This window comes from Zonotrichia leucophrys, chromosome 3, assembly GCF_028769735.1.
Source record: "Zonotrichia leucophrys gambelii isolate GWCS_2022_RI chromosome 3, RI_Zleu_2.0, whole genome shotgun sequence".
NCBI lineage: Eukaryota > Metazoa > Chordata > Aves > Passeriformes > Passerellidae > Zonotrichia > Zonotrichia leucophrys.
The window spans coordinates 47,012,862-47,035,589 of record NC_088172.1 but is presented as its reverse complement, the minus strand read 5'-3'; the positions used below and the strand labels follow the sequence as shown (position 1 = coordinate 47,035,589).

The 22,728-nt window shown below is 36.8% G+C and overlaps 1 protein-coding gene across 8 annotated transcripts in view; it reads right to left on the bottom strand.

The window, feature by feature from the left end:
* Window positions 1-22,728, bottom strand: part of LAMA2 (laminin subunit alpha 2) — a 334,549-nt gene that overhangs the window by 42,901 nt on the left and 268,920 nt on the right. For all 8 annotated transcript variants that reach the window (XM_064708035.1, XM_064708043.1, XM_064708042.1 and 5 more), the window contains 6 exons: window positions 21,794-21,957; window positions 18,211-18,349; window positions 12,557-12,659; window positions 6,578-6,694; window positions 3,409-3,591; window positions 510-664 (listed from right to left, as the gene is read on the bottom strand). In XM_064708035.1, the coding sequence (XP_064564105.1) occupies window positions 510-664; window positions 3,409-3,591; window positions 6,578-6,694; window positions 12,557-12,659; window positions 18,211-18,349; window positions 21,794-21,957 (861 nt within the window). The remainder of the gene's footprint in view (window positions 1-509; window positions 665-3,408; window positions 3,592-6,577; window positions 6,695-12,556; window positions 12,660-18,210; window positions 18,350-21,793; window positions 21,958-22,728) is intronic.

Genomic DNA, 22,728 nt, shown 5'->3' with positions numbered 1-22,728 from the left:
TGGACTAGAACTATATTGTTAAGCTCAGTCTTCAGTGCTGCTACTGGACAGAGAAAAAGAAAAGATATGGGAGAAGGGGATATGATCAGCAATTTCAGTGAGTCTGAGATGGTGTCATTCTTGAGTAATGTAAATTCTATGAAATGAAATAATGGGCTTACTATCAGTGTTGAAGCAGAAAAATACATTTTTGTTTTCACAAAAATTCAATGATATTGTGACTCTTCTGCTGTACTATTACCTACAATATTTTTTAAAAATAACCTTTTGAGATCCATTCCTACAGATGTTATTAATTTAACAAGTGTATGTTTTAAATAAAGAAACAAGACACAGAGTGAGAATCATCAGAATAGTCTCTTCTTTTCTGAGAAATTATACTCCATTATTTTCTCTCTTTATGCATGTTTAGAATTAGGAAAGATTCACGCTGTAGAAAAGAAATAAAAAGTAGAAAACAAAATCCCATCAGTACTCAAAAGGTCTTTTTTCTGAAAAATGAGACTTACCGAATTGGCTTGCTTCCGAGCTTGGTTTATCAGCTCTTTTATCTGAGAAATGTTTTTCCCTAAGTTATCCTGGAGCTCTTTGATTGGCTTGATTTTATCTAGCAGGCGATCTGCTTCCTTTTCTAGGTTTTTAATACTGGAATCTGCATCAGCAACTTCATAAGAAAGAACAAGGCAGAGCTTTAGAGAATAGTGTCAGAGACTAATTAAACATAGGAATAATAAAATTCAAGAAAATTCTGCATACACAACAGTCAGGAGATTGTATATGCAACCATGAGGTACACACAGGCCAGGAAAATACCTGAACAGAATAAGGCAATTTCAGAATGTCTAGAATCAAGTTAAATTAGCAATAGCAGCAAACACTGGTGTTAAAGCCGATTTTTAAGATGTAACTATGCTTCAGGTCAGGATGATAGTTATGGAAAATATTTCCTGTAGCAAAATACATTTATGAATTAAATATTTACTTTCTGCTTTAAAAAAACCTCCAAATTTTGAAGAAAAATGCTGAATTAATGAAAACTGGTTGGTTTCCATAAGTAATTCTGAAATTACTGGGTTAAAATTAACTTGAAATGAATTCTTGAACTAACTCTAATGGGCACAAATACAAACAGGTTTTAGTCTAGCCACAAGTTTAATATTTTGTATATGTTCTGAAAGCATATTTAAAAACAGTGACAGTAAACTAGACATTATTTTCTTTTTGATTTTCAGGTGAAATAAATAATTTTACCATGATATTTTTGCCTCTATTTTTCTTTAAGCCTCAAATTCCTTTTTTGCCTCTCAATATACAACTAGTGAATATTACCCTCTGACAACTCATGAGCAGATCTAAGGATTGCAACCCTTGGCTTGCATGAGGGTGTGGGTTTTTTTGGATGACACTGAAAGGGACAAACATGCATTTATCACAAAGATGCATATTACATGAAAATAATAGCAATAATAAGAGCCCTAAAAATAATGCTAAGACAAAGCATTAAAAACTGTATTTCTAATTTTTTTGACCCAAACACTCATACCAAAACCTTCCAGATGCTTCTTAAAGTTTCATTTGAGTTAAACTAGCTACCAAGTCACTTTATCGAAAAGTGACTTGGTAGCTAGTTTAAAAGAAAAGTAACTATTTAGCTATTCCAATGAATGAGAAACACAGAGGACCATGCAGAGGCTTTGGCAGTAAGCAATGAGTAATTGTTTACTGGAAAATGCGCACTATAAGCTGCAAGTAAGAAAAACATACGTACAGATTTCTGCAGGCAAGATATGGAGACAAAGAAAAGAGAAAAACAGAGAATAACATAAGAGAGAGAAGATAACATAAGAGAATGTTTTGAAGATCTAAACAGAAATGTAAAGGAAAGTAAGGGACAGGATGAGTCTATACGTGACTTTTTACCTTTTAAAGATTTCATATCTATCAAAATGAGAATTCAGCACCTGAATTTTCACATAGAGAGGCTATGTCTACTTTTGTATTTGGCCATGAGTGCCAGCCTACTCACTTCATACATCTGTAATGGTTCACCCTACATTACTTTAATCTCAGTCTGTAATCTGATTATCCATTAATTGGAGAATGACAGAAGTGTACCTCTGGAGAACATCTCACAGTTCAGCTTTATGAAACAGTTTGCAAGTGTTAAGATCACCCTTCAATGCAAACAAAATAATGGTGACTGGGGACAATCAAGAGGTTAAATAGCTCAGAATACCTGAGCTAGGACAGGTGGCCTGGTCTAGATTCAGCAGTGCCAAGAAACAACTGCTTTAAGACTGCTTCTCAGTTTTTTCCCACTCCCCTGCAAGAGGTCTTACAGATCTGTTGGATCTACAACCTGCTGTAATGTAACCACACTATTTTAATCAACAACTACTTTTCCTATTGTCTAAACTTGCACGCACCCAATGGGAATTGAACTGGGGCTCACATTGGTATCTCAGCTGATGAGCAATGGGGAACTTGCAATGGGCAGGCAGGGAAAACAGACATTGGAATTAACTTCTCTCACTTGTAAAGCAACAGTGTACAGCAACAACTGGCAGAGGATATCTGTCCACAGAATGAGAATGACAGCCTCCTAAACTGTATGTTTTTAGGTGCCCAGCTTCATCAAGCTGACAACAATCCAGAATAGCTGAGGAATTGGCCCTTCAGTCATTTTCTAAAGACACTCCAGTTTTGGGGCTGTATACTCCTATATGAGAGATGGTCTAGCAATCTACCATAAAATGTATTGTAAAACAGAATTCATTTTTATCCATCCTAACCAAAGTTAAAATGCTAAAGTAATTGTCACATTTGACAACAGAATTCATGGCAAAAAAAAAAAAAAAAACCAAAAACTAAAAAAAAAAGCAGATAAAACCCCATTCCAGAATCTTCTTTCTTTTTTTCAGTGACTTCAGTATTCTACCAAAAATAGTAACGTATATGAAAGAAGCAATGCATTTCTCCCAGGACTGATTATGTGATTGACTGAAGACAGATTTAGTATGGGGTATTTTTCTTGAATCAGGCAGTGAATTGCCAGTCAGAATCTTTGATTAGTCACCTCCTAAATACTTCAAAAAGTAATCTGAGGAACAAATCTATCCATTACACATGCATCCTGCTGACATTAGCTTTTCTTGCAACTACTAAGCACTAGTCTTTTAAGATTTAAAATTCTTTCCACTGAATCATTAGCTTTCAAAGGGACTTGTGGTCCCTTTTCATGTCTATAAGACAGGAAAATGGAAGTGATAGAGAGTCCTTTTATCCCAGCATACTGTAGTAATGCTACGTAAGTGAAATTCTGGAGTGTCTCTGTTTCATTTTGAGATGCGAAATGAAAAGCACAAACTGAAAAAAACCACCACCAAACAATCCGAAAAAAGATCTTACTGTTCTTGACTGGATCCTTCACAACTGCATTTGTTTTGGCCACATCATCTGTAAGTTTACTGTAGTTTTTTCTCAAGCCCAGGAGATTCCGATTGAGGTCTTTAATCTGGGCCAGGACATCATTTGCAGTATCATTGGCTTGTCTTGCTTTGTCTTTGGCTGCCTGCACCTTTACAGCTGTATCTGTAGGTAGAAAATGATAATGAAAATGATTGCCCAGAGTGCAGAAGTAACTTTTTTGAGTAAAGATATATATCTGTGCTCCAAAAAAACTCCACCTTTATTTCTGAAAAACCCTTCAAATACAACAGCACCTCAGAAATACCATAGAATCTTTAATAAACCATTATCATTGTCAGTTCTGACAAGAGAAACAAAAGAGAATCACGATTGCCTTTTTTCATCATATCTAAGTAGTTCCTTTTGGGCCATTATTAGAGGTCATGCACCTTTCTGGTTGAGTGAAAGCTACAGTTACTGTCTTACTTGTCTCTATTTTTCCCACAGATTATTTTCAGCCACAACCTAAAATATGCCATCCCTGCACATGTTTGTTTTTGTCCCACATGAGCTCTGTGTACCTCATTCTGAATCTTTCTGCTTTTATCTGACTATTAGTATAGCAGAGACAGAAGAATTATTAGTTTAAGCTGCTCTCTGCTCTCTCAAATCCTTTAACAAGATATATGACAGGGTCATTTTCTCTCCCTTCCTCATTTGATCATTTTCCTGTTGGACAACTAATTTACTCCATTTTCTTATCCATGCCATTTATTTCCTCTTAATTTCATTCTTAATACTCATCTGCTTGTTTTTATGAGTGTCCTTCTGCCAAGAGTTAGCATCCTGTAATTCTAATCTGCCAAGAGTTTATTACATTGCTAATGATTGCATAATTCATACTACTTTTACTTGTTCCATATTTAGTATTCTGTGTCCTAAGGTTAACAGGCCTTAGAGGTTGACTGAGACATCTATCTGTGCTCAAGACAAATAACCATGTCAGTATCTTGACCAAAACCCAAGAAATGGTGCATGATGAGCATGAAATATTAAACCATTTATTTTGAGAGTGCTGATTTTAAGGATTATTAAATCTAAACCAAAAATTTTCAGTTAGCTAGAATCTTAAAGCCTCAAAAATGCACAAGATGAATAGTAAATTGTTTTTATGCTAAGGGATTACTAGCAGTCTGAACCCTCTAGACCATCAGAAATCAGACAGAATACAGATGTTCTTCAGAGACTTTTCTTAAGGCAAAACTTCAGTTTATGAAGTGCTCATTGAAAAAAAAATCATAGCAAAATAGATTGATTCTAAATATTTAATTTTTTAAAACATTCATTTTATCTTTCACTATTCATTATAATGAAAGTGAGATATAGCTCCCTGTCCCTTGCTATCACAATGCAACGTAGCTAACATCCCAGGACTTTGGGATTTTAATGAGTATTATATTTAAAAATAAAACCTGCCATGGAACGACAAGTGTGCATATATGAAACGCTGAAATGTTGAAGGCTAATGACTCAAGCAGTGGTCCATTGGCAAAAGCAGCAGGTTGCTATGCTGAGGTCAGTAACTCCTAAATTAAGGGGAGGAGCAGAGTTTTTGGATGTGTGGTGATGAAACCTTTGATTTGCATAAGAGCAGCTCAGGTATCTCACCCATCACCAGAGGATACCCAAAACTAAGCGACCTTTCTCCAGCAAGGAGATTGTTTTTTGAGCCAGATTAGGAAAAAGGTCGATAAGAAGCAAATCCTGTGGAGATGGGATAATGCTTTTTATGGTGCCAATATCCTCCCTTACACCACTGGCTGTGGTGTAAAACCTGTCTGCCTGGGGGCATGTGTTGGGACATTCACACACAGGCCTGAAGGTGCTCATCCCTTCTGAAAAGATGCCACTGGCCCAACTACCCCAGTCAGAGTAAGAACAGCCATGGGGGTCATACATGGGGTCTTACAAGGGGTCATAAATCGTCAAAAACCCCAGACTCAATTCTGGGGCCTTCCACCAGAGGACAGCATATGAGACAGTGCTGCATCAAACAGTGTAAAACTACTCTCCAGGTACTTGGGAGCTCCCACCTGAACCTGAAGGTACCTTACCCCACTGAACTTCTAGTTGTGTGGGGCTTCCCCCACCCTGGATGGATCAAGACTGTGACCATCACTTTGACCAAGGGACAGATAAATTGCAACAACCAAGTCTTGGTGATGGCTCCATATATGTAGTATCTTTCCTCTTCACTAACTCTCCTCTCCTCTCCTTTTTATATTGTCAGATTTCTATAGTTAAAAACCAAAATGGCTACATACCTCCTTTCTACTGCAACCAAATGTTTCTAAAATTAACCTGCCATATTTATATGTACATATACATCTACCTAGCTATCTATCTACATTGGTCATTCAATGTCATTTCACTCTAATCCACCCCAAGGGGATCTATTAACAAGAACCCAGTCACCCTTGCCTTCAGGGTGGGTCACAAGAGTGCAGCACTTCAGAGTCTATGAGGAAAACCTGTTCCAGTTCCAAGCAATTTACAGGCTAAAAAAGATGTACAACAACAAACTGTGGCTGGAAATGTTGAGAGTGGGGTAGAGAGGTGAGACAAAACCCAGCAAATTGAGGAAAACCTGTTCCAGTTCCAAGCAATTTACAGGCTAAAAAAGATGTACAACAACAAACAGTGGCTGGAAATGTTGAGAGTGGGGTAGAAAGGTGAGACAAAACCCAGCAAATTTCACCCTGCTTTTCCTGTGAAGTCAGTGAGATTTATTCTTCTTGGGTTAAACTACACTGGTGAAATTATAGTGTTTCCTTAAAGATTACCTTCAAAAAGACTTTTCACATATAAACAAAAGACTATGTGTCTCGGAGTGTATCATAATTTCTGATATCATAACTATTTTCTTTCAGAAACCTTCTGCAAACTGCAGAAGCATGGTACCTTTTACCATCCCAATATTCTGACTGATACCATGTAAATATTTTCAGTTCAGTTTTCTCTCTCACATTGTTCATTGTTTTATAACAGACAGTGGTCAAAGTAGACCCAGTGTGACACAGGCAAAACTTGATGAGCCAAATGTTAAGTGATGGAAAAAGAAACAAAAGAGCTCAACTGAGTCAAATGTTGCAACACTTTTCCAACTTACCGTTAGGAATGGCTGACAGCTTTCCTAAGGTTTCATTCAAAGCTCTCAAGAGAATGGAATTCTTCTCATCAGCATCTTTCAGCCTGCTCTGTGTGCTGTTCAGATCATCACCCCTTTCTATAAAAAATGCATATAGATACAGAAGCTTTAACTCTTTATTTTCACTATCCTTTTTTGGCATATAATTTAAAATGCATAGTAACAAGCAAGCCATTTTTCATTATTATATCAAATTGTGTAAATAAGGAAGTCCAGCAGAACTTGTGTAGTTCACTGATGATCTTCTCCAGTTTCTTTAAGTTCCCCACTTCCATAGTATCTAAATGCTTGAGTTCCTTGTTCTGTTGTATATACTTAATATGGGTTTTTCAAAGGTGTGCTGAGGAAAAAACTTGTTATGATGTTATGTTTTAGGCAGATTCACACAATATAATTGTGTGATCCACTGATAGATTCAACAACTGTGATGTTAGTCATAGTTTTGATTCCTAGATTAAGCTACTGCCTTTCTTCTTAAGGTGGTTGCCCGAGCTGGATGAGTTGAATGTGGTGTGAAAGAACCAAGATCCATTAGGCCAGCTTGCTGTTGCAATTAGACTGGCCAGAGCCTAGTTCTCAGATTTTCTGGAAGATGTTGACATAACATCCAAGGAAAATACAAGATTCCTAATTGTCAACAAGAGATGAATACAGTAACATCAGATTATTATGAAATAAACATTCGAAATTCTTTGGAAAATTACCCACCTAGTAAAAAGCATTCATAAGAATTAAGAATTGGTTCAAATCAAAGGACCAGTGCAAATCAAAGGCACAGGTGTGTCATGTTTAGTACATCACAGTTTAAACCGATGTCCTCATTTACAAGCAAGTTCCTATTTTTCAGCATATTTTTTTATTTAAAGTAAATAATTTTTATTTACTTTAAATAAAAATTATGCAGGCCCTTTGAACTGTATCCAGTAAAGCAATGCAACAATCTCAAAACTGAGATCCCAGCTAAGCTTTATGGCTATTGAAAAAAACATGATCCCAAAATTCAGAAGTAAAATTTGACACAAAGAAATGTAGTTAATGCTTAAACTACTACTGTAGTGGGCATTTCTCATTATTTCTCTGTATCAATATGAAGCTTTTTGGAACAGACAGCTGGTAATTTCTTTCCTTAAAGGCATATCCTACTAAGAAACTAATTTAACATCACTGAGCTTGATAGCTGGAAGAGAAGAATAATTTCTAGAAAAGGAGTTCAGGATGACAAGCTATGACTGTGACCTTCAGGTATGTGACAGGTTATTGAGAAAAAAACACCTATGTGGTTCACATTCCACAAATTCTAAAAAAAAGTATGGTTTCTTAAAATTAGATGCGCAAGAAGCAATTTGTAAGGAGAAAAATCAAACAAAATTCATATTGCCTACAAGAAATTATTAATTAAATTTTCCAAGGCTAGAGCCAGGCTGAAACAGCACATGGAATTTAAATGAGAACTATACTTTTGTTGTTAGACCTTTTGAAATGTCATTGACGAAGAAATCTGTTTGCTTTATTTAAATTAGAGCAACACACAGGACTGTAGGAGTGCCTGGAGATAAGCCCTCACTCCTGCAAAATGCTCTGCAGAAGAAAAGGACATTTGTGTGAACTGTGAGAGGCACAGTTAACGCCAGAATAAAGCTTGGAAGAATTGCATATATGATATGGTCACTCATCTCCTTAAAAACAGCTTTATTTTTAAATGGCAGGTTATGTCCCCACTGCTGAAGAAGGCTATCTGTAACATGATATTGTTAAACCAGGATGAATTAATGAGATTCTGGTCTTGTGTGCCTTGTGATTTTATCCGAGTTCTTTTCCTGTTAAATAATAATACCAAAAAACCTGCTTTTATTTCCAACATTTATTTCTGAAATTATGGTCTGCCTGATAGTTTCTTGGTATTTCTAGTGGAATGTTGGTGTTTATAAAATGTGCCAATATTTCTGAGAAGTTTGACTCATTAATTGTGGTGATGTTCTAACTTTGTAACATACTTTTAAATAATCTCCTTTTTTCCTTTCTACTCTGCCTGTCCAGCATGCTAATTATCCCCAGTTATACTTCTGAAGAATCATATTTCCAGACTTCTCTTTACAGCTTTGTAACCATAGCAGCAAACTGGTTTTATGGAATTTAACAAGGGAAGTTTCCCTAAAAATTCTGAAATTGAATATTGAGCCTCTACCTGTTCAGCATTTTTTTCTTTTTATTCCTGAAATACAGTTTTACTGTGGGTAGGGGTTTTTTTTAGTTACAATAATAAAACCATAAATAAGTGTTCCTAGGGAGGCTTTTACACAAGGGGAAGTGAGGAGATTTTATGTTCCATGTCATCTTTTCAAGGAAATTGTTCATTTTTCACAGAGATATTAAGTTTTGTTTTGAAGTAACTTCTTATCTTGTAATTCAGATGGCATCTTCGCTAAGCACTGGACTAATCTCTTGCATGAATCACAAACTGAACTGACTTCATGTCAGCTTTTCCACATCCTTTAATTATAAGCATTTATAAAAAAACTGTGACAATGATTTGAAGGCCCAAAATCCTCCAGATCCTCCAGCTGAGTGCTGAAGTTTGTCAAAATACAGGCAGCTGCAATCTTTAGAGCCTGTCTGACTTGGAAGAGGTTAGTAGGTCTGCGCTGAAAGATGCCAGGCACTGTCAACTCTCATTAAAGTGTAGGTTGAGCAGTATCATGAGAAATTTATCTCAATCCTGTTTTTTTCACCTGATCAGCTCTGCACAAGATGCCAATAAATGCACTGTTCAAATCAGCAAAACTAGTCATGCATTGCTGAAACTAAACCCTAAAGAGTAAGAAGGAATCTGAAGGACTTTGCGTGTATCAGCCTTTGCGTTTGCTGGCTTGGTTAACATGCACAAAGATTTTAAATTTCTGTTCATATTAAACAAAGCATTACAGGATAAAGCATCACCCCTTATTCCTGTGCATGAATGGAGTCAAATGAAAACAAACAATGCTGTGCACATATATTTCATCTTAAGATGAACTCAGGAATTTAGTTACTGTTTATACAGAGTCATTTACAAGAGACACAGGGTTTTACAAGTCTCTGCAGATCACATAAATAGGTGACACTGGTTAATTGATGATGATGTGCCACCATCATGGTGGAACAAACATATAGAGGAACATAGTGGAAACAGGTATCTCTTGGCAGTATGGATAAATGCAGTTTTTCCACATGAAACTGTCCAAGAAAACGGCAATGAGGCTATGCTACTAAATTCATGTATCCCAAAACCAGACTAAAGTTGGAAATCTACAAGGAGCAACAAATGCATCTGCTCTTATTGACTGGAGACTGCAGAAATGAACTGACTGTTACACACATCCCTTTCTGTTATCTTTGTGTTACTTCTTCCAAATAGCATTCCTGCTCCCCACAGTCTCATCCTATAAAGAGGAACATGGGTCACAAACTGATTCTTTTTTTCCCAAACCAAGCATGACTTAGAAACTGGCATTAGGAACAAACAGGAGAAAGAAATGTAACTAGAGAAATGCAGCTAATTAAGGTTAACTTTTTCAAAAAAGTACCCGCAGCACTGACTGCCATAATCTGGTGAATACAACATGCCAGGTCAGCAAAAAGACCACTCAGAGGAAAATACACAAACATGGGATCTATAAGCTGGATATGTTGCCTATCAGCTGGAAAATGTTTTAGCTAAAAATATTCACATGTAGTCTGACAAGACACATCCCCCTCAAGCTGTCAATTCTTAAGCAAAAGAAATTACATTAGCAGAATTTCAGTAGCCACCTGACAGCAGTCTCGAGCTGAAGAGGAGTTTGTGTATCTTATTTTCACTTTTCATTGATCAGCAGCATTTATACACTGATAGACCACATTTCAAAATTCCTTCCTAGCCACAGTACTACATACAGATTTTGCTTCTCGCACCAGGCTTATTCTTTCTAACTCCTAACCCCACAGAGAGAGAAATGACTAAATCTTCATTTTAATAGCTTCTGTCACAAGCTTTGCTTTGTAAGGACTGTTTCAGCAGTCTTTGGTGGTAATATAAAACATTTTTATGATTAACAGCCATTTTATAACTTAGGTAATTGGCCACAAATCAGGGGAATGTCATAATGTAAGAAGAAAACACTCCCATCTCTATCATGGCTCAGGCTGGATTTTTGGAGTGTATATTAGCTGAGTGGATTATGGGTCTTCATTACTTAAACTAATGTACTTCCTATAGTGCAGACAGAGAAATTTTAAGCTAGTGATTAGTTCTGTCTACCAGATCTTTATAGAGTGCCCATTAGCCATCCTGCACTTCCAGCTGAGACTCTGAAAGGGTGGCTTTATAAGGATGCTAAGAAAATACCTTTCTATTAGTTTGACATTGAACTCTCAATTTCTCTCATAGGAAAAGCAAGACATCCAGAAAGAATTAGTTCATAATACTAATAACACATGTTCTGAGTTATTCACAATACTAATAATATCACCACTTTGGTGGAAAAGCAGAGTGGGGAATAGAAGTATGTCATTGCATTTTCTTCTCACACATCTGCATTCTGGGCACAATGTTAACTGATCTCCAAGGGTCTAGCTGTGGAGCATGGACATGTTTTATTAGATGTAAAAAGGCATACTGTTCAAGTTCAGAATGTTTGTCTTTATGAAGCACTTTAAGATGTATTGGAAAGCATTAAAGAAAGCTCCATCTCATTACCCTTCATTTAGGGGCAAAAACATAGACAAAGATCTAATATGTGCATTTTAAGCATTGCTGCCTGCTTGCATTAAGTTTGCTTTATGACCCTTTAGGCTGTCTGGACATTTTCTTCTGAATTACGAAACTGTTATCAACTTAAAATTTCACTGGTACAATGGGAAAATAACTTTTTTCAAAATTCTCTGCAGTAATAAATCTTGTCTCAGGGTTAAATTGGACAGTTGTGTGGACACAGGGAATTCACGTCCATCCTTGTAGAGACACCATTGTAATTTGTCCTTGAAAACAGGGAACTGTGCTTTACTCCACTAGACCTGCCTGGGGGGCACAGGGAGCTGTGGACTCCACTCTGAGGTGCTGAGTGTGCTCACGGGAGTGCTGTGGCAGGGGAGAGGCTGCCTCACACAGCTGTTTTAGTGTCTCTTATACACCAGCCATGGCAAGCTGCAGCAGTTTGCATTCCAGAAAGAATCACTATTTTTTTCCACTTCAGCCATGCTACTGAAATTGCACACTGGCCTCTTCCAATAGTCTTGTGATTTTCTATAACATGTTTCCTGAAATGTGTTCCTCCAGCCCTAAATCTGTACTGAATCTAGAAGTAGAGAGTTGCAATAAAGAAGACCCTAAATATACACCCAAGATTTACTAGCAACTCAGACACATTTCTTTCCCTCAGTTCGGCTACAAGAAAATAATAAGGTTTTTCACTTTCAAACAGTGTATGACAATGAAATGCAATTAATGACTGTGTGAAACATTATGCTTTATGACCTTATTAAACATTGTGTTTACTTGTTAACGAGTTCTGCAGTTGGAAGTCATAGAGCTGCCAAAACTAAAGTGCAGTAATAGCCAAAAGATGACTAAGGTGTATGGATCACCTCCTTTATGCTGCATGTTCTTCTTAATGCATCTCCCAGGAGGCAAAATAGAATTTTGTATGCCAAAACATAGAAGACAGGGCTCTATTATGAAAATCTGTCTTGCTTCTAATAAGAAACAAGCCTCTTATTAGTTTCTTAGTTTAACTAAGCTGGCAGGATGAGGAAGATTAATGCATCATCTCTGTGACAAGTTTAAAACTCAGCCTTCAATATTTACTCTGTGCAATTTTTCTGCCCTTACTCTTGCCCTTATTGTAGTTAGCAAGAGAAGCACAGGAGCCTCACAACATATTTTTGCTCTATTTAGTGGGTCTGAATGCCATATACTGCACATACCTTTAACATCACTTTCTAACATCTTGGCTTCATTAAGGACCCTGAAGCTTTTCTTGAGTGAGTTCTTGGCACCATCCTTCAGTGATCCTTCAGGACCAGACGTCTGTGGACAGAGAAAAACAAAGTGTCAAACAGACAGGAAAGTCTGAGATCATAAAAGACTTGTGATCATGATCTAAGTGAACAGTCATCTACATTTTACATGCACATCAATGGGCTCTGAATTAAATCCCAGAGGCACAATAGTAGTCTAACAGAACTAAAATAAAAAAATTCTAAAATTTTCTAAAAAATTTTTTAATGGTATTTCAGATCCCCTTTGGAATATGAGAGATTACATCAATAAAGAGAGACATTCTTACAGTATTAAAGAAACAGATTTGACTCTAAGAGCAAAACTGTCCAAAACCAAAATACAAAATATGTCTGTGTTACAATACAATATGTATTTATTCTTCCAGCTATAGACAGAACACCATGAAATACAGTATTTCTCTCCAACTGCAGCTACAGAAACTTTAGAGGCCAGACTGGATCTGATGACTCTAACAATGACAACTGAGATTCATCTGTGGTTACATTAAAAAATTGTAATTGCTAGGTGAGTAAAGAAATAAGAAATAGAGTTTTAAAAGAATGGCAAACTGCAGTTAATCTGAAAGAATTTTATTACTAAGTTACCATCCTTCATCCTATCATGCTACTTAAAGATCTTTCTCCTGAAAAACATCCATCTCTACCTTCAGTGCAGAGACTGATCAATAGATGGAATGATTTTTCTAAATTAGATTAGTGTTTTCAGTCAGTAGAAAATGCTCCAGGTTCTGAACCACTTACTGCTCAGTTTGTAAGACTGAACTCAGGTCACACCTCATACTGAATACATTTCTTTGAGAATACTCCTGACAGCCAGATAACATTCTGTATTAGTCATGGGTCATAGCCTTGTAACTGGTTTGTAATTAAGAAGCAGCTACTTTTCATTTTCCAGGGCAGATACATATACTCAAAAATTAACTGTGTGTCAATTAAATGACACAATTATTATTGCTATTCATTATTTTTATAATGAGCAAGCCCAGAAGTGACATTTCACATATTGCTGAAGCTCTGATGTTTTTCAACGACACTGTAAAAAACATGTAGTGAATTTGCTGTTTCTCTGTCTTTTAAAAACCTTAAAGAATGCTTTGGATACTTTCAAAATTCAGAACCAAGCTTTTTGTTAGGGGATATCTCACGGTATATATGTTGCCATGTCACAGGGACGTGGCTATTAAAGAATTCCTTGTATTTAGATGGGATGTAAATACAAGCTTTTATGTGATTTTAAGAACTAAGGCACACATCACTGCCATTTCCCAAGCTCACCTGAAATATTAAGCTGTGTACACATTCCTTTCAACAACAAAAACATATACATTCAAAAGATGAAAAAAATGAGTTTCTTATAGATTTTCTCTACCACATAGTAACAAGCAGCACTGGTAACAGAAAAATATAAAAAAAAAAACAGGAAAACATCAAAAAACTACCCAGTGAAGCAAAAGACTGCTTCTGAAGGAAGAATGTTAGGCCAGATTTTGGGACAGATGCACCTGTCAAATCAAAAAATACTTTTAAATTTCTTTTCCTACTAGAAACAGAACCCAGGGTGTGATCACTCTGTGACCACAGACTTCAAAAATAACGATTGCTGTTGTTCTTATTGTTATTATTATTGTTATATAACTAGGCATGGCTGACTGGCTGCTGAAGCAGTTTATAGTCAATACAATGAAGTTGGAAAGGCAGAAGTATTGCTTCTATAAAGGCAGAATACCAAGAAGTTCATCAAATCAGGGACAGTAATTGGGCAAGTGCTGACAACTAGTCAGAAACAGGTTTCAGCATAAAGTTAATACTAGAAGCGCCCTTTCAGAGAGAATACATTTGTACTAATTAAAAGCTTTATTTTAAATTTTTTAAAAACAATCCTGAAAATGAGGATTAATTAAGACATCTGATAGAAAAGTACTTTTTTACTAGTTTTTCATGTGGTCCATGAGATGTCAAGTCAGGAAGCAGTCAGTAATTAAAACCCAAACATTTTATGACTTTGTGTGAGTCCATACACTTGTGGCAAGCCTGGGTCATGGTGAACCACTTTAATTTAGTAGGATTTACAGCCAACAGACTTTGACATTATTTTCTAAATTGGGACAAATACTGTTAAAAAAAAGAGAATTAAAAAAAAGAGAATTAAAAAAAAGGAAAAAAAATTGTGATTCAAAATAAATTTGAAACTGTCAGGGTCTCTAGAATTTAATTTGTTCTAATTCTGTCTTTTCCAAAATGTCCACAATCTGCAGATAGTACCTTCCTGTCCCTGTGCCTTTCTCATGGCCCCTACCCTCCCCATGCAAACCCTGTGCAGTTTGAACCTCTGCTTCATCTTATGCAGAAGTGGGACCATGTCATGTACCCAAACAGTGCTGCCTCAGTCATGGTTTAGAGGCATAAATGCACTGGGGGAGTGTTGAGGATCACGTGAACTTACACAGGTACAAGGTTTTTTAGGCTTAGTGCTAATTCAAATCAGTTAAAAATAGTTCTGCCTTGTTCTTGAATGATTTTCTTTTCCCATACACTTACATTGTGAAGTTTCATCCTATGCAAGAAACAGGGTTACTCTCACTTCTGCTAGTCCTGAAGATGGATACCAAAAATTATTTGCACCTAAGGGCATCCTCCCAAGGATTTCTAGGCAGCTTTATGTTAGGAAATCTAGACAGCCAACAGAACTGCTGGGGCACCACCTACAAACAAAGTCAAAATCAAAGAAGAAAGCAGGACCCTAAACTCTTGATGTGTCCCTTGTGCTTCCTACAGTCCCCAGCCTGTAAGTCCTTTCTAAACAGCCGAAGAATAATCCACTTTTTTAATATCCAGTGTGCAACTCCCATTCTGATCTATGAGATAAGACCAGAATATGCTAACCTGACTCCTATCAGTTACTACCTAAGTAATGGAATGCTGAAACTGCCTGAATGCTAAAGATTTCTCATTCCTGATGAATTTATTTTGCTTTCAAAGGGGAGAGCAAATCCATCATAAAAACCTCAGGAGGAATTTTTCTGTCATATTTTTAATACATCTTTCCAGTAATTTATCAGGCTTCCTGTAATCACGACGGATTTGAGCATCTTTTCATTCATGCTTTAGCAACATTAGATTAATTTGAAAATTAAGTAATTTTCCCATTACAAACCAAAACCAAAACAAAAAAACCCTTGAGATATCATTAAGGTTCTTGTAAATAATTTGATCCAGTGGTGTAGAGGATAGAACCTAAAACCAAAACCTGTCCATGCAGTCTCTGGTTCATACACCAGCTTGTTGCTGTTGAGAAACCTTCATCCCCCTGCACCAATATTATTCCTGGTGAATAGGAAAGGTGAGGATCAGGGAAGCAAAGTGAGCTACAGCACTTTTCTCCATTATCTATTCCCAGCTGGAACTCATAGTCTTTTACAGAAGACAGGCATCCACAGCAACTCTCATACAGAAGAGAACATGCTCTTTCAAAGGGAGGGGAAAGACATGATCTCTATCATGTCACAGGGTCCCCAGAACAGCTTCTCAGAAAGCTGGCATCACACTTTCTAGGGCCTTATGCTGCCTTCTGGGAGCAAATTCACCAACACTGCCTTTTGAGTCACTGTGCTCCAGACAGCCCTGACTGAGGGTACATTCCTGGTCTTGTGCTGAAGCTCAGCTAAAAGCTCCTTGGGACCTCCAGAAAGTGGGACCCTGACTTACCTGGTTACCAGTTAAACTCTTCACCTAGGCTGAGCAACCATTCAACAGTCTTTAAATACAAACAAGGAAGCAGAATTAAGAAGGGATGACTGTAGTTCACAGCTGACATATTTTTAAAATCTGGCTCAAATCCCTCAAATGAACATATAAAAAATAACAGCTAAATCTATTGCTCTGCAGCAATTTGATGGCAAACCACCAATGACCTCTATATCAAGTCAATCACATTTAAAAGGCATCAGCTGCCTCAATTTTCTTCCTCATCAACTAGATCCCCATTTCACATACACTGCTCATAAAAAAAAACAAGCTCCTTCTAATGAATACATGCAAAGGAGATGCTGAAAACATCACCCTAATATTTTCATCTCTTTCCTTGCTACTCACTTGCTTCTATTTACATCATATCATCTATCTTGACCTCCATCACTTAAATTATCAATCCCCTTTCTCACTATGCTATAATCACCCAGTGATATATATACTTTTGTCATCATCCTGTAATTGCTAGCTTTGTTTCTTTATTGCTCTATGTGTCTTTTTTTTCTCCTTTTCAATCCCTGAAACAGCTGCCTGTCTCACTCATTCCAAGTTGTTAAAGGAGAAAAAGACTTTGCATATTAAATTGTAATGAGAAGGAAAAAACAAAAAGGGCCAGGCCCTTATTTACTTCTGTGGTGTAATTAGGCATTCTGGTAAAACAAAGAACAATTTACAGAGAACTAGCACATACTAATGTGTGAGGTGATTTTATTCATTAAGAGAGAAATACAGTGGTTAATGTTATTTGAAAAAACACTGAAAATATAAACAGCCTACAAATACTGAAATTTTTGGGCAGTGGCTCCTTTACTTTATCCCTCTGACGAATACAGAGCTTCAAAGCACGTGACTGATTTTGCTGTTCTCATAATTGACTGAAGTAGCCCTCTGTAAGCTACTTTTATTCATGTACATTTATTCACATACATGTGCTGTAACTACAAGTTGTTTCTGCTCATCTAAAAGTCCCTATATCAAATATAATTCTGGCACTCTCATATTATACTGCCACTGCCTCACATTTCTGTATGCATGTGAAGGGCATGCCTGTAGGTCTCTGACCGACTCCCACAAATTAGCCACTAACTCCTTTGATATCTGACCTAAAAGATAATTTTGGCTATGCTCAGAATGCTTTCTGCTCACAGTATAAGCATCAAAGAGCCAAGATCTTCATTGTGACCCAGGGTGGAGAGCTGACATTACCTTACAATCTTATTTTTAAAATTCTCTTCCTTTTCTCTGGAAATTTACAGGTGCTACCTCATAGTGAGAATAAAATTTCTGTGCAAAAACTGGTAGAGGTCACAAAGTGAATAAAATTTCCACTCTCCTCCTACAATTCTCCATTTCTAGAATTCTGGCCAGGTGCATGCAGTTCATCTGATGTGCAGAGAAGCGCCTCCAAGCATTTGCAGGGAACTAAGTTGAAGAGTTAATTAAGGTACCGAGTTCTTCATATTTAATGAATATATTCACATCTAAACTTGCACTATTGAATATCAGATGGCTCCTGACTCAAAGCTGTTGGCTTGAGCCATACACATTTTATTTACTATTCTTCAGGAGGAAGGATAGAAAATAAAATGGGGAACACAGAGTAAGGATCATGAGTTAGGAACAAATAGGGACTGTCTGAAGGTACACATAGCTATGACAGAGGCATAGCTTTCTGATCACAAAAACAAGAATGTTTGATGGCAAAGGTCTTCACATAAAGTTTTAAGATGGCAAAACATGGATCTGAGATCAGATGTAGCACATTCCACAAAAAATCTAAATGTTCTTTTAAATGTACTTATTTTCCTTACCTCTTGCATAGCTTCATTTGCAAGAGCCTTGGCTTCCTTGGCAACTCTTTCAGCTTCATCTGTGGAATCCTTGATATTAGTATAAGCATTGAAAGCACGTGTGGCATTGAAAGAGAGGTTTTTTGCTTCAGTAAGGATTCTGTTGGGATGAGGAAAGTAAACACACCATTAAACCTGCTGCCAGAGCTCAACAGAACAGAGTATCCTACATTTTGAAGCAGCCTGCATTTCTAAGGCTATTTCTAAGGTGATTAGAGAGCAACACTACATATGAGATTTCAGGAGATCTGGCATCATGTGTTTAATGGAATTCATATTTCATTTGGGCAGAAAGACATAAAGAACAATGTTCACTAAAAGAGAAGTTCTATGATATAAAAATAGACCAGACACTGAGAAAAGATAACACTGTGCTTAATGCTCTAATACAAGCAGCATATTCATCATGTGGGTTTTTAGGCTATGTGCTGAGCCAGGCAACTTGAGGAAACCTGAACTGTATGAAGGATCACCACAGACATGTTTTAAAGTAGAATCTCTGAAAAATTAATTACTTGGTCTGGCTGCCAAACACAGAATTGCTAGTTTTGAAGATCTCACAGTCTAAACCAAATCCTAAATGTTAATTTCGCTGATCAAAATGAAAAACATAGGCAGTAATGCTTCATATTGAATGTGATGTTCAATTTACATGAAATACTCCATTCTGACAGCTATAAACAAATACAGTTAGTATTTGTTGGTGCAGAAACAGTGTTCATCTAGCCTCCTTCCTAGGGAAATTTCAGCCAGCAGTCTGGGGAAATAACTTTTCTTGCACTATCTCTGTATGATATATTAAAACATTTTCTACAAAGAATTTCTGTACCTACAGAATGAACTTGAAGACAACTATTTCAGTAGCCTTTATGACCAATGCCTATGTTGATTTTAAGAATAAAGTGTAAATGGACTAAAATCCCCGCTTGAACTGGATAAGAATGGATCTGAACTTGGATTTTTGCCTCTGGGAAATTCTCTAGCCATGCAGGTGTATGGCAATATGAAAGAGACAGAGATTACTTCTGTTGGAACTGTTCCAGCTGGTATAAACTAGTCATTGAGACAGTGTGTGTGTAAGAAAGGAAAATTAATCCCAGTAATTTATCTGTTCTCTGCAGAACTGTGACAGCTGGGCTCTGATCCTCACATCAATTACTCACTGATTTCTACAAAATGCCACAGAAAAGACAAAGTGGACAGAAGATATAGTCCCTGGATTCAGCATGTAACTAAAAGAGGGAGAGAGACTCCCTTTAGGTTACTGCAGAAACTGCATGACTGAGCTGCCTCTGCATCATCCTTGGAAAAGTGAATCTCTTTCCTCAACTATGGCTGGAGCTCACCAGGCTACTCTAAGTTTCTGTGATGCTCTGTTAAACAAATGTGGAGCCCAGAATAGCTACTTAGCAAGTACCTCAAACACTGCTTAGAAACACGGTTCAAATCCTTCCCCGTTAGGAAAACCTAAACTGAATTTGCCAAATACCAATGGTGCTTACTCTTGAGCAGGCAATTAGCCGCAAGGGAGAAGCCCATACTAATGCTTCCTTGTACACAGCAGAAATAACAATTTTTTCCTAGGGTAAGTTCATTAATGGTTCCATGTTATAACACTCAAGAGAACATCCTCATTGTCAATCAATATAATATTGGAATCCTTAGAGGGTGACTGAAGAGACAGGGCTCTCCCTCTATCTCTCCTGTAAGAGAAAACAGTAATCTAGATCACCAAATTTAGAACTGTCTGAAAGACACTCAAGTGCCATTTGTGAAGATAGATACACTTTGAAATTCCTCAAACTGATAGAGACTGTATATGCCTGTAAAGTACAACTATTTCTTGTCAGTGCATGAAGGAAACAGCTTTATCATGATTACACAGCACCACGGTATTTCTTTGTCCTTTGAATATATGTATCTTCATGTATCACATGAAGATATTTGAAGATATGTATCTTCATATGTATCACATTAGAAATTTTAACTTTGAACAACCTGCCTTTAGACATAAATTTTAATATCCTTGGTTCTGTGGAGTTTATTGTCTTTTTTTGAGAATCTGAGGTTGATTTCTGGATCAGATAAATGTATGCATGGTGCTCTTACAACATCTTGAACACTACCCTAAGGTCCTTAAGGCCAAGCTTGCACCTACATTAAGACAGAAGCACATACAAACACCCATAAAAAGGTCTCTTTTGAATAGTTAAAAAGCTATATCTCAAAGCATGTCTTGCCAATGGGAAGGAAAATCTTTTTTGTCTGCATTTTCTCTCTTTCTTAGTTCCTTCACAACAACCTTCCATGTATTCAGATATTTATGTGTGGTTGGGTGTGACACTAAAGTCACTCATTTTCAAATTCATTTTTACCCAGGAAACCACAGCTATCATTATTTTATGCACACCTTAAAACATGTATTACACTGAGTATCTACAGTAGTGTAACTACACTGTAAATGAAGCCAGTAATTTTGCAAGTATCAGAGCTAATTTCTTGTCTTTTCCTCAAAATTACAGATGCTTGTAAGAAAAAACTGTGCTAAGCATCTGCTCACAAGTCTTTGGGATATTCAAGTCTTCAGGTAGTATCTAAAAGATAGAAGCAGCAAAAAAGAAGCATATTCTTGATATTTAAAAAATAATACTTTTTTCATGCAGTGCTTTCATAAAATAATGAAACTCTGAAGCTGCTGCTGGGGAAAGGTCCAAGAGGCAGAATATCCATGGTCTCTTTCTAGGTATTACTATTGCAAATTACACTTACTATTTATGGCTTGCTTTCTTGAGAGCATAGAATGCAATAAAACAAGACACCCCTCCCGTTTTCCCCTAAAATTCCCAAAAAACCAACAAAACTTTGCTTTATATTCTTTCCATGAAGCTATTTTCATGATGAGTTACATAGCAACATTCTTCTGAAAGAGCAGTCATATATGGTCATATAAATGAAAGGCATTGCAGTTCTTATATTTAGGAATGTGATAGTGGTAAACAGAAACTGAAGTTTCTGTTCTTGGGTTTAAGCATCTTGGTCCAGGACACCTACTTTTTTGGGAGAGAGTTTTGAAACTGGTAGAGAAATTCCTGTGCATCAGTAAGGGGGACTTCTGACAGTAAACAATATAGCAATTTAAAAATCACAGTAATAGTCTCCTACCAAAATGGTCATCTTAAAAAGGAAAACACTACTTGTTTTTAACAAATGCACATGAAAATGTGTAGGGAGCTCTTTAGGAAGAATTTCTATTTTTTACAACATAGCAGTAAGCATATGATAAGTTAAACTGTGCTATCAGTGCACCTGAGAGCACTTTTTGCTGTCCATGCAGCCTATAAGAATCACAAGATGTAGGAAACTGCTTACAAGAGCTCCATAAGTTGACTAACTCAATAGTTGTGTACTTGTAGATGCCCCTGTAATTTGTATACCCCCAGTGGCAGATGTCAAAGAAGAGGAATGCCCTTCAAGTTCTGTGAAGCAATTTTGCAAACCTGCATCATGATTTGATTTCAGCATTACCAGTGAATGTCTGCCTTACCCATCCAGCACTGCAGATGATTCATTCAGCTGGCCTGCATGGTTCTCAGCTTGCAACACCTTTTCTGGAAGCATCCTGTCACGAATTTCTTGTGATAAGTCATCTATTTTGTCTTTCAGCTGATCAGACATTGGCTGTATCTTATTTGCAACACCTTCCACATACTGAAAATGGCAAAAGAAAAGCCTTTGAATTTCTGATTGCTGTATCAGAAATATTCTGTATCTATACATCAGGGTGCTTCTTCTTTCCTTGTGGGCTATTATCTTAACTTACCCATGCACTAAAATTTCAAGGAACTAGTATAGAATGAGTAACAGGAATGGCTGGACTGGAAAGCAGAGATGAGATGAACAATATTCCAAGAGCTACTCATCTCTCTTGAGCTTAGTAGAAGCTTTTCTTTTATAATTAAGGAACTGCATGGTTTAAAGCTTATAGACTAATTTGGATTTGTTTCCTAAATGTAGATGCATGTACAGCTTATTAAATTGTTGCTGCGTTCCACAGTAATAAATATTAAGGGGCAGAAGTTTCGTGTTTCAGGACACTTTGAGTGGTGCAACATCTTTTTGCTTATTAAAGCTTCTCAGTAAGAACTACACTTTTTGAAGACTTGCCATTCCTGTTCCAAAAAGCTGTTTTACTGTGTCTCCTTTTCCATTTCTCCAAAGAGCATTTTCCCATTTATTATGGCAAGCTGCAATGCATGCTGAAAATATCTTCAGAACCAATGATACTTCAAGATAGCTTTTTTTTTTTTGTAGCTACAACACTGATCTCAAACTCTGTTGGCAAAACTTTTAAGGCAGAACTTCCAAAAATATTATGTAAAATGAGATTTCAATCCTCTCCCTGATCTGTCTAGACTTAAAATTGTGGCCACAGGCAACAAATTATTTCTGAAGCTTCCTTCTGATATACAGTTTTTGTGC